Source organism: Dryobates pubescens, chromosome 11 (genome assembly GCF_014839835.1).
Source record: "Dryobates pubescens isolate bDryPub1 chromosome 11, bDryPub1.pri, whole genome shotgun sequence".
NCBI classification, from domain to species: Eukaryota; Metazoa; Chordata; class Aves; order Piciformes; family Picidae; genus Dryobates; species Dryobates pubescens.
Window position 1 is genome coordinate 697,541 of NC_071622.1, and position 13,268 is coordinate 710,808.

The 13,268-nt window shown below is 50.0% G+C and overlaps 1 protein-coding gene across 1 annotated transcript in view; it reads right to left on the reverse strand.

The window, feature by feature from the left end:
• Window positions 1-13,268, reverse strand: part of NOTCH2 (notch receptor 2) — a 93,500-nt gene that overhangs the window by 17,915 nt on the left and 62,317 nt on the right. Inside the window, exons 17-23 of the mRNA XM_054165698.1 lie at window positions 12,864-13,092; window positions 9,419-9,620; window positions 6,260-6,413; window positions 4,803-4,987; window positions 3,896-4,028; window positions 2,452-2,697; window positions 380-492 (exon numbers count right to left, since the gene is read on the reverse strand). Coding sequence (XP_054021673.1) covers window positions 380-492; window positions 2,452-2,697; window positions 3,896-4,028; window positions 4,803-4,987; window positions 6,260-6,413; window positions 9,419-9,620; window positions 12,864-13,092 — 1,262 coding nt within the window. The remainder of the gene's footprint in view (window positions 1-379; window positions 493-2,451; window positions 2,698-3,895; window positions 4,029-4,802; window positions 4,988-6,259; window positions 6,414-9,418; window positions 9,621-12,863; window positions 13,093-13,268) is intronic.

Here is a 13,268-nt window from a genome sequence, read left to right on the forward strand (position 1 = left end):
CTCCCTGGGCAGCACACTCCAAAGGGCAATTCTCTGTCTGGGAAGAACTTCTTGCTAAGATCAAGCCTAAACTTCCCCTGGCACAGCTTGAGACTGTGTCCTCTTGTTCTCCTGCTGCTTGCCTGGGAGAAGAGACCAACCCCCACCTGGCTACAACCTCCCTTCAGGTAGCTGTAGAGAGCAAGAAGGTCTCCCCTGAGCCTCCTCTTCTCCAGGCTAAACAACCCCCAGCTCTACTCTACAGGACGTGGGCAGAGTGTGTGCAAGGGCACAGCTTTGCAAGCAGTGCAGGAAAGATAACCTTCATCTCCAGGGGAGCAGTGAAACTGCCGAGTGTGTGCAGAGGAGCCTGCAGGCGAGTCCCAGGCGCAGTGCTTACCGGGGGACACTGGCAGATGAAGCCCTCGGGCATGTTGCTGGCCACGGCGCAGCTGCCTCCGTTCTGGCAGGGCTTCCGCGGACACACGTCGATGACGCTCTCACAGTGACGGCCTGGGCAGAAGAGAGCAGAGCCGTCAGGGGCTGTGCACATCACAAAGCCACCACAAAGCAACTCTCTACGGTGGACACCCAACGAGCCACACTGAGTCCCCAGTGAGCCCCTCACTGCCAGACAGCTAGGCAGCATCCCTTCGGATGCTCTGCGAGGCGCCGCCTAAGCAGCGCTAGAGGAAGGCACATCTGCAGGCTCCATGAGCAGTATCTGGAGACAGTCTGCCTGCCTTTCCTACCTCAGGAATATGCACAACCCAGCACCAAGGCAGAATCTGCTGCTGCAGTCCCCAAGTCATCCAGACAGAGGCTGCAAGTGCTGTACCACATGTGCCCGGAGGGTCCCTAAGCCTCCTTGGCCTTTGGGAAGATGCTCAGCAAGTCCAAAGGCAAATGGCCCCCTAACCACGAACAAACAACCCTCAGGACCAGGTGCAACAAGACAGAACAGGACAAGGCAGCAGACCCTCCTCAGGCTGATCAGACAGATGGAGGTCCAACTGCCCTGACTAACATTTGCAGCAGTTTTCAGTGTCAAATGCTGACAGCAGACTATAAAAAGATGAGGATGACCGAAGTATGACTTGGACCCCCAAGGAAAACATTAATAGAAGTCTCCAGACATGTGCAGCCAAGACTGACTGCTCGCAGACAGGAGCAGACAGGGCAGGATGGCCCACAGAGTGCTGGCATCCTATCAGTCAGGAAGCACAGCAAAGCCACCCCATTCCCTCCCAGGCAGGAGGGTCAGTGTGGAATGCACAGAGGACCAACAGCTCAAGGAAGAAACACGCTCCCCCTCCGTGCCTGACATTTCCAGACAGACTTCATGTCTGAGACAGCAGCTCTCCCTGCTCCTCCGAGGCTGCAGCAGGTCTGAACTCCCCACACTGCAAGTTCTAGCAACCCTTTCACATGAGAGCCAGAAGCAACATGAGGCACAATTCATGGGAGCAAGCTTAGCAGACAGGCTCAAATATAAACCTATCTGATGGCCTTCACCAGCATCCCACTCGCTGGCCTGGCTCCCCTTCCTTCATCTGTGGCTCTCTGAGGAGCTGCTTTTGTCAGTCTAGGTAATGCATTCAGAAACTGCTATGTGCATTCTTCAGATGTACAGCTTTGTGATTTCTTTGCATCTGACAATCCCCAATTTAGAGGAAAATTGCAGCATCTTTGCATTTTAACAAAAAAAAAGAAGAGGCTAAGAACTGCTGGTAAGGCATGCAAAGAAGGGCAGTGGGAAGCAGGGCAAGTCACGGGTCCTAATGCAGGAAAACCAAACACATAAGAAGTTAAACTGACATGGAAACCTGAAAGCTGAGAGTTAAGACACATCTGGAGATGATTAGCCCAAACTTATGCCCAGTGGGAGGCAGAAAGCAGAATTTCAGCAAGAAAAGACATCTAGAGAGAGTGAGACATAAGTCTGCACAGTGTGAAATTCTTGCAAAGCTGTGACTCAAAGCTGGACTGTGGAAGGATCACATCACTAAGCTAGGAATGCACAGGCTGTCTGTGCACAGCCTATTCCATCCTGGCCACCTCACCAATGCAAAGCAGAAAGGCAGCCAGGAGGAGGAAAGGAGGCCAAAAGCTAATCATGGATACTATGGCACTGATTTACAGGGAAAATTCTGCTGCTTGCAAAAGGAAAAGTCATGGAGAGGTTGCTTGTGTGAACAGTTACACTTCCAGTATCAGAAATGTGAAATGAGGAAGGAGAGAGAAGTACTGCAGGAGAAATATCCTGGCAACCAAGTGTCTCAGGAGGCTCCTTTGTCTGAGACAGCTCGGGAAGCCAAATCTCTTAGAAGCTTCACAGAAATGGCTTCCAAAGTGAGCCATGCTATAGGGAAAGAAGGGAAGCAGCTAGATAAGCTGGCTGCCAGACAGGGAAGGAATGGCCTCGCTCCCAGATCCTGCTCCCAGCCTGGCAGAAGGTTCTCCGCCGCTCACCGGTGAAAGCACTGCGGCAGACGCAGATGTAGTCATTGATCAGCTGGACGCAGTCCAGGCTGCCTCGGGGGTTGCAGGGGTTGGAGAGGCACTCGTTGATGTCTCCCTCGCAGCGCTCGCCGGCGAAGCCGGGCAGGCACAGGCAGCTGTAGCCCCCGATCTGGTCCAGGCACTGCCCCCCGTTGAAGCAGCGCGGCGCCCCCGGCTCCGGCGCGCAGTCGTCTACGTTCTCCTCGCACAGGCGGCCTGTGGGGACAGCAAAAGGGACAGGCTGAGCAGGCAGGGCCACGGACACCTTCCCCACGTTGCTGGCCAGGCTTGATGACCACGTCACACGGTCCCAGCCAAGCACAGGTGAAGATCCCAGCTCAATCCCCGTGCACGGCAGCCGGCCTAGGGGGCACATGTTTTAGACCCAGGCCACGCTGGCATTTAGTGGCTACCACGCTTCACTTCAGCTAAAAGCACCATTAAGAACACAAACCCAAGACAACCCCCAAGCCCCACAGATGCACTGTGCCCTGTGACTCGACACAGCTGACCGTCCTGTGCTGCCCTCGCACGGCGGTGAGCTCCTCACCATTTGTTTAACTGGCTGCCAACCCTGGGCCCCCTGCAAAGAGCATTTCTAGCACCACCATTAAAACAAGCAACAAGAAACCAACAGGAAAGCAACTGTGATACAGCCCAGGCTGCAGGCCAGCCTGCCATTCCTGCCCTTGCCTTCTGGGGACCTACAGTAAACTTCAGTAGTTTAAAACCAACCTACAGGCACTGAACCTTTTTTCCACAAGACTCCAGGACAAAGGACAATAAAATTTAAACAATTGCAGGACACTGGAAATGATGCAAGAACTAAGTAAGCTTTCTGTGTGTTTCACAGAATCACAGAATTGTTCAGGTTGGGAATGATCTCTAAGATCATTGAGTCTCTTAATCCAGCACTGCCAAGTGCCCCCAGGTGCCACATCCACAAATCTACTTCTCCGAGCAGCCTATTCCAGGGCTTGACAACCCCTTCCATGAAGAAATTTTTCCTAATGTCAAATCTAAACCTCCCTCAGAGCAACTTAAGGCCACTTCCTCTCGTCCTATCAATTGTCTATTTCAAAGCATCCCAAAGGAGACCTTCAGTTTACTCTCTCAAGACCAATAGGAGGGGGAGAGATCGTAATGGTAAACTCGTCCACCCCCGTCGCCCAAGATGGATCATACATTCCCAAAGGACACTGCTGTGACCTATTCCATTAAAAGGAGAAGAAAGGGGAAAAAAACCCAGAAGCAGCATTTATTTTTAAAGAGAAAATATGTGTCTCAAGGGATTCAGTGCACTTTGGGAACATTCCTCAAAGCAAATAACCCACTCCCTTTAGACTCCACGTCACGAAACCGGCAGTCGGAAGAGTCGCTCTTGCAACATTCAGTTAATCGCTGAGCTTCATACCCCGAGTTCCTGGTGGACAGGAGCACTTGAAATGGCTGACGAGGTCTATACACGTTCCTCCGTTCTGGCAGGGCTGAAACTGGCACTCATTCACTTCATATTCACAGTTGACACCTTGGTACCCAGGCACACACTGCCGGCACAAAAACGAGCGTGAACAATCTGCTCCTAGCAGATACGTCAGCAGACATCTGAGAAAGGCTCACACAGGCAAAACAAGACCTCAGTGGGACAGACTGGGGCTGCCTTTGCAGCTGTACAAGTGCAAGTGATTTCAAGGCCTGTGCAGCCACAGCACACAACTTGACCATGGAACTACTCAGTGGCACACTGCAGGCTGGCATTGGAGTGACTGCACTGCTGCAAAACACAGCCCTCCCATCCTGACACTGGCTTTTACATAAAACTCATACTGCCCCCATTCTGGGCATGAGCTTCCCAGCTGCTCTACGATTCTGAAGAGCCTAGGAAGGTTGATAAACCAAAATCTTACGGTCTACACTGCTCTCTGCATCAGCTGCAGGAAAGAGAAAGCAGTGGAGGGCATCTCCCACCCAGAGGCAAGGGATATATTGCCCACCCAACAGGGAGAACACAGCACCTCTGGAATGCATTCTACCCAACATGTATTAATAAAAACTACACCTGGGGCAAAAAATAATGCAAGAGAAGAACTCCAAAGAGGTGAGGAGTTCAAATGGTCATCCACCACACCTCCTTCCCATCACACCTCTAGCTCAGTCTTAAAAGCCTCTCCGGAGCACTGCTGCTGCTCCAGCTAAACTGAAGGTTCTTTCCAGGTGCAGGCTGCTTTTATCCCCTCTTTGAAGCTGTTCTACCACCTGCATGTGTTTCTGACCTCCTTTGGTTCATCTGCATTGCACTGCTCTAAACCATCGCACATTACCTCACACTGGTATCCTCCCAGGTGATCCCGGCAGGTGGCACCGTTCTGGCAGGGGCTGGAGTCACACTCATTCAGCTGCACCTCACAGTAACTGCCAGTGTAACCCACCTGGCACTGACAGTGGTGTGTGTTTCCAACGTTGAGGCAATGACCAGAGTGCTGGCACAACTGGTCCACTGCGACACCTGAAACAAAGGCAAATACAGTGAGCAGCCATGTCAAACACACGTGCCCCCAGTGCTGGCAGCTCAGCCCAGAGTCACCATGGCAAGGCCCAAGAACTGCAAAGCTGAAACTCAAAAATGGGTAAATTACAGTGGGTCAGCATGACAACTGGCTTCCAAATAAAGTCACTGCCCTTTGGATCACCAGCACCCATGCTGGCAAAAAGTATCTGTGTTGCTGCATTATTTTACCACTGGCTGGCAAATACACATCTGAAGCACTACTGCTGCACTGCAAAGGTTCAATGTTTGCACCTAGAATGACTGCAAAAGGTATGGGAGCGTGACACCCTTCTCCTTTGGCCCTGCATCTGCTCACCACCCTCATGGGGAAGAACTTCCTCCTAACATCCAGTCTGAATCTACCCACTTCTAGTTTTGCTCCCCCTGGTCCTATCATTACCTGACAGACTACAAAGTCCCTCCCCAGCTTTCTTGTAGCCCCCTTCAGATCCTGGAAGGCCACAATTAGGTCTCCTGGGAGCCTTCTCCTCCTGCAGAAGCCTCCTGCAGACATGGCTTGACACTTCCCATTGACCTGGGTTACAAGCCATCTCCCAGGAAGAAATTCCCTTACAAAGCAAGTATTTCACATGGAAAGCACTAGAACAGGAAATTATGACTGGGGGGGGCATGCTATTACCTATACATAGAATACATAGAATACACCAGGTTGGAAGAGACCTTCAAGATCACCGCGTCCAACCCATCAACCAATCCAACACCACCCAAACAACTAACCCACGGCACCAAGCACCCCATCAAGTCTCTTCCTGAAAACCTATCTAACTAAAGAGTGCATTCAGCAGGCAGTATTCTCTGCAGAAGTGCTTACAAAGATCAGGAGCTGCAAGCTGCCTCCCTTGCACAAGGCCAGCACGTTGCAGACCTGGCCTGCCTGGCATTCAGCAGGAAGGCATGAACAGCTGATGTGTTTTTCCATGTGGGCAGCCCAGGTGGGCCAGCACTCCTGAGCTATCAGAACTGCTTAGTTCTTCTTTCCTAATATTTTTATGGTAGCAACCAGCTTCTTATACCAAGAGAATCAAGAGACCTTGACTCCCAAATGCAATCCTGCAGAGCTTTTTAGCTCACAAGTGGCCATGATCAGCCAGCCAGAGGCAAAGCTCTCAGGGCTTTCCAGTGCATGCTGTGTTCACAGGTGTATGGGGAAAGGAGGCAGAGGTTTGGGATGCATGGGGAAATGGTAAAGCACAGAGGATGCTGATTTACCCCTTTGTGAAGCTGCCACTTGACAGGAGACATTGGGCACATCACAGTAAGCACCAGTCCAGCCAGATGGACAGATACAGCGAGTCTGGGCTCCCTTCTGGTCACATGTGCCTTTATTCTTGCAAGGAGACTTGCTGCATAGATCCATCAGAGTCTGGAGAGAAACAAAAACACATCATGATGTAAGGCAAGGGCAGCAGGAAACAGGACTTTGAGCACAAGCTCAGGAAGCAAAGCAAGGAAGCCCTGCAAAACTGGTTCCACATGGCACTGGGAAAAAGGGACAGGACTTCCCAAGTCTAAGCCTGGTGCTTCCCAAACAGTCTCAGGGTCTCACATGCCCAGGGAAGTGCAGATGTACAAACTCCAGGTGGCAGCATCATTTCAAGAGTAAGCTGCTGCTCACACCTTGCTACACAGAAGGATCTGGGGCTCAGACTAAGCTTCTAGTTCTAGTAGGAGGCTTCCAGCTACCAACAGGTGACTTTTTCTTCCCCTCCCAAACTCTCTCTCCCATCTTCACTGCTCTGTGAGGATGTCAGGTATGTTCTACGTTTTGACCTTTGCTTTTCTGTGTTTTGGAATCAGCTCCCCACATCTGCCCTTGGCCCCATTTGCTCTGGTGTGGTCTCCCTGAGCTCTCCCTGAGCTTCAACTGAAGCCTCACAACTGTTTCACGGACAGAAGATGGGTCAAAGCATGCTGTTTGTCCTGATTCCTTACATGAAGTGTTTCCAAACAACGAGACTGAAACACAGTAAATCATCAGATGAAAGTGAAGACCCAAAATAACTCTGTCTGACCTAACATAAACCAGACACTAACCATCATTTCCTTTTTGAGCACTCAGCCTTCAAAGCAGTGCAGCCATTTGATGGATTTCAAGCTGACTGGGGGGAGGATGAGGTTTTTACCGAGAGTAGTACCGAGTTTTGGCTGCAAACTGGAATTTCACTTGCAGAAAGTTCTGCTTTTCAGATGCAAACTGTCTCCTCACCAAGATTAAAGCAGAGAGAGCTGTGCTTTCACAGGCAGGCAAAAGGAAACTCGGACTGAAGTTTTATCGCATGTAGCTGAGCGTGAAGAAGAAAACCACCGAGCCTCTTGCTCCTGCATTTGTAATGAGTGGCTGAGTGCTTTACATGCAAATTCTCTAACTTATGAATCATTGCCCTAATTTTGTCCCGCTTGTTTAGCTTTGCTAATTAGGTCAAGCCAGCTTACCACTAAACCAAGAACTACAGTGGGGCTGCAATCTATACATCTTCCCAATACAGCTTTGAATAGCGCTGAGAAATTGAGACAGTTCTGAGTCCTCCTCTGAAAATGAGTAATGCATTACATGAGCTTCTCTGAGCATAGGGCAGCCCCTCTGAGAATCCACAGCCTTCAACCCGGGGACAGGAACATTAATCCTTTTCTCCAGTGAAAACAAAGCAAACATAAGAGCAGAGGAACTACCGAACCTCACAGTGCTTTACGACCACTCTCAATGCTAATTCTCCCAGCGAGGTCTGAGCGGTGTGCCCAGAATGCATAATGAGGGGCGCGGAGGGGGCTGCCTCTTTGCATCACTTCATTACTCTGCATTCACTTCCTCCATTAGCAATACCTAGAAGCAGACCTGGCAATTCAACGTCTAGCAACACGCTTCTGCAAGAGCACCTCCCCCCCACCGAAGGGCTGCTTCTAACACCCACAGCTCTACAAAGACACCGAAGACAGCTGCAGAACTGCTCCAAGCCCGCGGCGTTTCCCAGCAGTTTAACCAATTCACAGATTTGTATTGTTTCAACGGCAGCGTTCAGGCTGCTGCAGGAGGAAGCTCATACAGTGTTTGCTGTTCCAAAGCTAAAAATAGTCTCAAATGGTTCTTCTTGTTTTGATAAGCATATTATAATAAGAAAAACTCCAGCAGGACAAATTAATTCAGCATTCTTTCCACTGCAATATGCCAAGTTTAAAGTTTGTAAGGTGATCATTCCCCTGTGCTCAGCGCTGGTGAGGCCACAACTCGAGTGCTGTGTTCAGCTCTGAGCCCCTCGCTACAGGAAGGACATTGAGGGGCTGGAGCAGGTCCAGGGAAGGGCAACAAGGCTCCTGAAGTGCCTGGAGCCCCTGGGCTATGAGGAGGGGCTGAGGGAGCTGGGGGTGTTCAGGCTGGAGAAGAGGAGAGTGAGAGCAGACCTCATCACTCTCTGACTCCCTGAAGGGAGGCTGGAGTGAGGAGGGGGCAGCCTCTGCTCCTTAGTGGAAGGGACAGGACCAGAGGAAATGGTTCTGAGCTGCACCAGGGGAGGCTCAGGATGGATAGTAGGAAATACTTCACTGAAGGGTTTGTCAGACATTGGGATGGTCTGCCCAGGGCAGTGCTGGAGTCACCATCCCTGGGGGTGTTCAAGCCCCCTTTGGACTGGTGCTCAGGGACACGGTTTGGTGCTGAGCCTGCAGTGCTGAGTGAAAGGTTGGACTGGATGAGCTTGGAGGTCTCTTCTAACCAGATACATTCTGGGAAATAATCAGCTGTTTACAGTCTGGGTTTGCAGCTTCTGTGCTCAGCTGTGCAAAACTGGACTTCAGTCTGCAAGCAAGGCCACAGCTTTTGATTGAGGATGTGCCCAGGACAAATCAGTTACTGCCCCAAAACATTTTTTGGCTTATTATGGAAAAAAACCCAAAACCCTCTACAATCAACAGGGACTAAGTAAAATTAAACCAATTAAACCAGGTCCTGCTAATCAGAATAGTATTCTGCATTTCATTTTGCATGTGTTTGGCCCTTTTTCTAGTGCAAGACTCTGCCTTCAGTCAGGACAATTCTATGCTTCAGATGGAATGCAGCCATTTTCCAGGCTAGCAGCTGTTCTTCATTTAAGAAGAAAACTAATCTAGAAAGTTCCAGTGGCACCTGTCCTCACAGCCAAGCATTTTCCTCCTTGCAAGCAGATTTGACTTCCAGAGTTCTGAGCAGGGGCACCTGATCTGGCAGACAGAGGCACTGCATTTGTTTTTCCTGTGGCTACCAGGCCAGCCACCTCTTGTCAGAGGAGCAGGAGTTGTGCCACATTTGGTACCTCCCATCTAACCTAGACATTTCTGGTGATGGACAGTTGAAACCAGAGTGCCCTGGTGCAAAATGGGCAAGAAAACATCACCCACCTGGCAGTTCTTCCCAGTGTAACCCAGGGGACACACACAGCGGTACGTGCCCAGGCTGTCCACGCAGGAGCCTTTGTTCAGGCAAGGCCGGGAGTCACACTCATTAATTTCTGTCAGGCAGAAGGGTCCAGTAAAGCCCACTGGACACTGGCAGGTGAAGGAATTGATCCCATCCACACAAGTACCTCCATTGAAACAGGAGCTGCAAGAGAGTGGGAACAAAGGTAAGCTGAGACAAACTGCAATTAGCTCACAGCCAAAGGAGCGTGCAAACACTGCTGGAATGAGAGAGAGACCCAGATTACAGCCCCTCCTGGCCACTGCTGGGAGCCTGCTGAAGAAGCATAGGGCAGGTAACAGCAGCTCAAGAGGATGCAAAGTGAGACTGGACAGGGCTCTGGGCAGCCTGAGCTAGTGGAGGATGCCCCTGCTGACTGCGGAGGGGGTTTGGCTGAATGAGTTTCAGAGGTCCCTTCCAACCCAGACCATTCGGTGATTCCATGATTCCAGCTCACTGTCTTCTACCTCAGCAGGCAAAGAAAGTAAGGCAGGGTTTAGATGAGTCATTAGGGATGGAAGTAACTTATTTCATGAAACCTTCCCAGCTCCAATGTGACCACAAACAGTCCTGCACCAGGCAGGCATGTGGCTGGCTCACCCTGATAAAGTTGCTACAAATTTGATTATAAATTGCAGCTGTATTACAAATGATGAGAAACAAAGCCCTTTGCCTGGTTTGGGGTTTTCTGAAGCTTCAAAGCAGTCCCAGGGATCTTTTCTCAAGGAAAAGGTTTGTCTAACATGCAAAACACAGGCAGGCTTTTCATTGAAATGATGTGAAAGTATTGGTATTGCTAAATGCCTTCCTCCCCTTCTCATGAGAACTCTACATCCTTCATTTGTAAAACTACTCATACATGCCCTGGCAGAATTCAGATCAAAGGAATTATCCCCCCCCAGTCTTCTGATCATAAGGAATTCTGCCAGCTTAGGTGTCCCCATGGAGCAGTGACTGGGAAAGTTAGGAGAAGCTGTGCCTTATGCAAAGCGGGCTCCTTTTTCTTTCCAAAGACATCCCTGCCAGGAAACTCCTGCCCCTCTGAAAAGAACCCCAGATCAGACTGGAGATAAGCAGTTTGTACACAAAACAAACTCATGCTCGTCATCTGTCTTGTGCACTGTCAAAGGGTACTTCCACTGAGGAGCCACTGACTCACCTCCCCCAGCTTCCAGGGCCAGCTTTAAGCAACTGCATTCTGACCGTGCTCAGAGATGGCAACATGAACCTATTTATCAGGGATGTTCCTCTGCCTTGTGGGCTGAATTCTGCTTCACAGGGAGCAGAAGCTGCTGTGTACATTGGTGGCAAAACAAGGAAGAGGAGCCAGAAGAGCTGTCAGTGTCCTGGGTGCTTCACTGCAGCTGGGTACTGGTCTCCAGAAGATGCCAGCACTCTCTCACAGGAGAATGACTTGAACTGAATCCAAATTAGCCAACCACCACGGAGCCCTTAAGTAGAGCTCAGTACATTTGGGTTGAGGTGTGACTGGTTTGGCTTGGCAGAGCCTTGGAAATTGCTACATCCCTCATTCATACCTGCAGGACTGGTTCCTGTCCTGACTGATAAGGAAAACAAAACCAGGATGAACCTCAAGGAAGAAGCAGGCACTCTGCTAAGACAGCCAGCAGCCTGCACTTGGTTAAACAGCTGTTGAGCAAATTCAACACACCCTCCTCAGTGACACAAGCCTGGTCTTAAGCTAAAGATGGTAAAATGCCTCCTCCCCCACAAAAGCAATTAAAGAAAAAGGCAGGAGAGGTCTTTTCTTTGTGTGCAGAAGATGCATGAGAATCATGAGGCTACCAAGAGCTGTGCATCTGGCACCTCAGCTCTTTCTGGTAACTACACCACAAGAGACTATTTATTTATCTAGTTTGCTTTTAACCATTTCAAGCTTTAGGAGAAATTGTTTCCCTCTGAGGGAATCTGAACTTAACTTACCTCAATCCTAACAAAGCTTAAGATAAACATGGAAGCAGATGATGGATACACAGAGTTAACTCTCAAAGAGCTTTTAGAACTATCAAGTGAACCATTTATACAACTGCCAGCTGTTGAGCATCTTAACTCAGTCCCACACCTCCCCCTTAGGAGGACCTCAGGTTTTATCTCAGTGGCTGCTAAACCACATACATCTGTGAGCATTGTAAGATCTCTGATGGTTAAACCTCCCCAGCACAGAATTTGTGGATTTAGTATTCCTCCTGCTTGCTTCTTCATCTTATTTGCTGTTCCCAACTCAACTCAGGGCTAATTGATTTTTCCTTTCTGCCTAAGAGCTGGCCACCACTTCCATTTCTGCAGCTTTGGTGTTTCTCAGCACAGCAATTGTTTATAATCAATCAAGTATTTCTCCACTTCTATATGCTAATAATCTTATGAAGACTTCATTTCTTTACATTTTAATAAGCTAACATCTGTTACTGTCTTAGCATTTGGTAATACTGCTGTATTCCTGCCACAATGCAGCTAAGCTTCTCTTATAGGTTTGGGACTAATACTATTGGAGATGAATGTCCAGGGGGGGCTGGGCTTGTGTTGGGTTATAGGTATGGATATGTTTGTTACCTTTTATATTTAGTTTACTTTTGTGCTTAATCTACTTTTGTAAACATCATTTTCACTTAACTTCCAAATTCAAGCGTGGTTCTGTGCTCTAAAGGGGCAAATCCCACCTCCTGTCTGGTGTAAAACCACAACAGCTTCTAACAGCTCATGCAAACTGAACATCAGCTCTGCCAGGCAACTCTTGCAGCTGGCATCCTGCACCAGGTAAGCAAGTTCCCCCTGGGTGAATCACCAGCATGGCTCAGTGACAAAAGGCAGGAAGAGAGATCCTCAGCATGAAAAACTGCTTCTGAGCAGGACTGACTTCAAGCCACAAGTACATCTCACAGAATCACAGCAACATTCAGGTTGGAACAGAGCCTCAGCATCACCAAGTCCAGCCCAGAGCCCTGCTCTGCAAGGCTCACCCCTAAACCAGAGCCCCAAGCACCACAGCCAAACCACCTTCAAACACCTCCAGGCTTGGGCACTCCACCACCTCCCTGGGCAGCACATTCCAGTCCCTGACCACTCTTGCCATCACAAAATTCTTCCTCCTGTCCAGTCTGAACCTCCCCAGTGGCAGCTTGAGGCCATTCCCTCTGTTCTGTCACTGATTCCCTGTGAGCAGAGACCAGCAGCAGCCTCTCCACAAGGTCCTTGCAGGGAGCTGTAGACAGCAATGAGGTCTCCCTCGGCCTCCTCTTTTCCACACTAACCATCCCCAGCTCCCTCAGTCCCTCTTTATAAGATTTATCCTCCAGGCCCTTCCCAGCTTCCCTGCCCTCCCCTGCACGGGCTCCCTGGTGCAGCAGCAGCAGAGTGGAGCTCTCTCACCTCTCAGTGCACTCATCGATGTTGTTCTCACAGTTGGTCCCCTCGAAGCCAGGCTGACACTTGCAGGTGTAGCTGTTGACGTAGTGGGTGCAGGTGCCCCCATTCCTGCACGGCTCGCTCAGGCATTCATTGGTATCTGTCTGACATTTGTCCCCATGAAATCCAGGCAGGCAGATGCATGAGAAGGAGTTTATCCCATCCACACAGGAAGCTCCGTTCTGGCAGGGATCTATGACAGAAGCGTTACAGCAAGGGTTAAGAAGGGGGACGGCTGGAGGCCAGGCCTACAGGAGTAGCTGCTGGGAAGGGAAGAACCAACACCCAGCCCAGAGCCAGTGACAGGTTCTTCTGAGCTGCTTTATGGAGCAGGTAACTGCAAAGCATTACTAAAGCACGATTAACCAT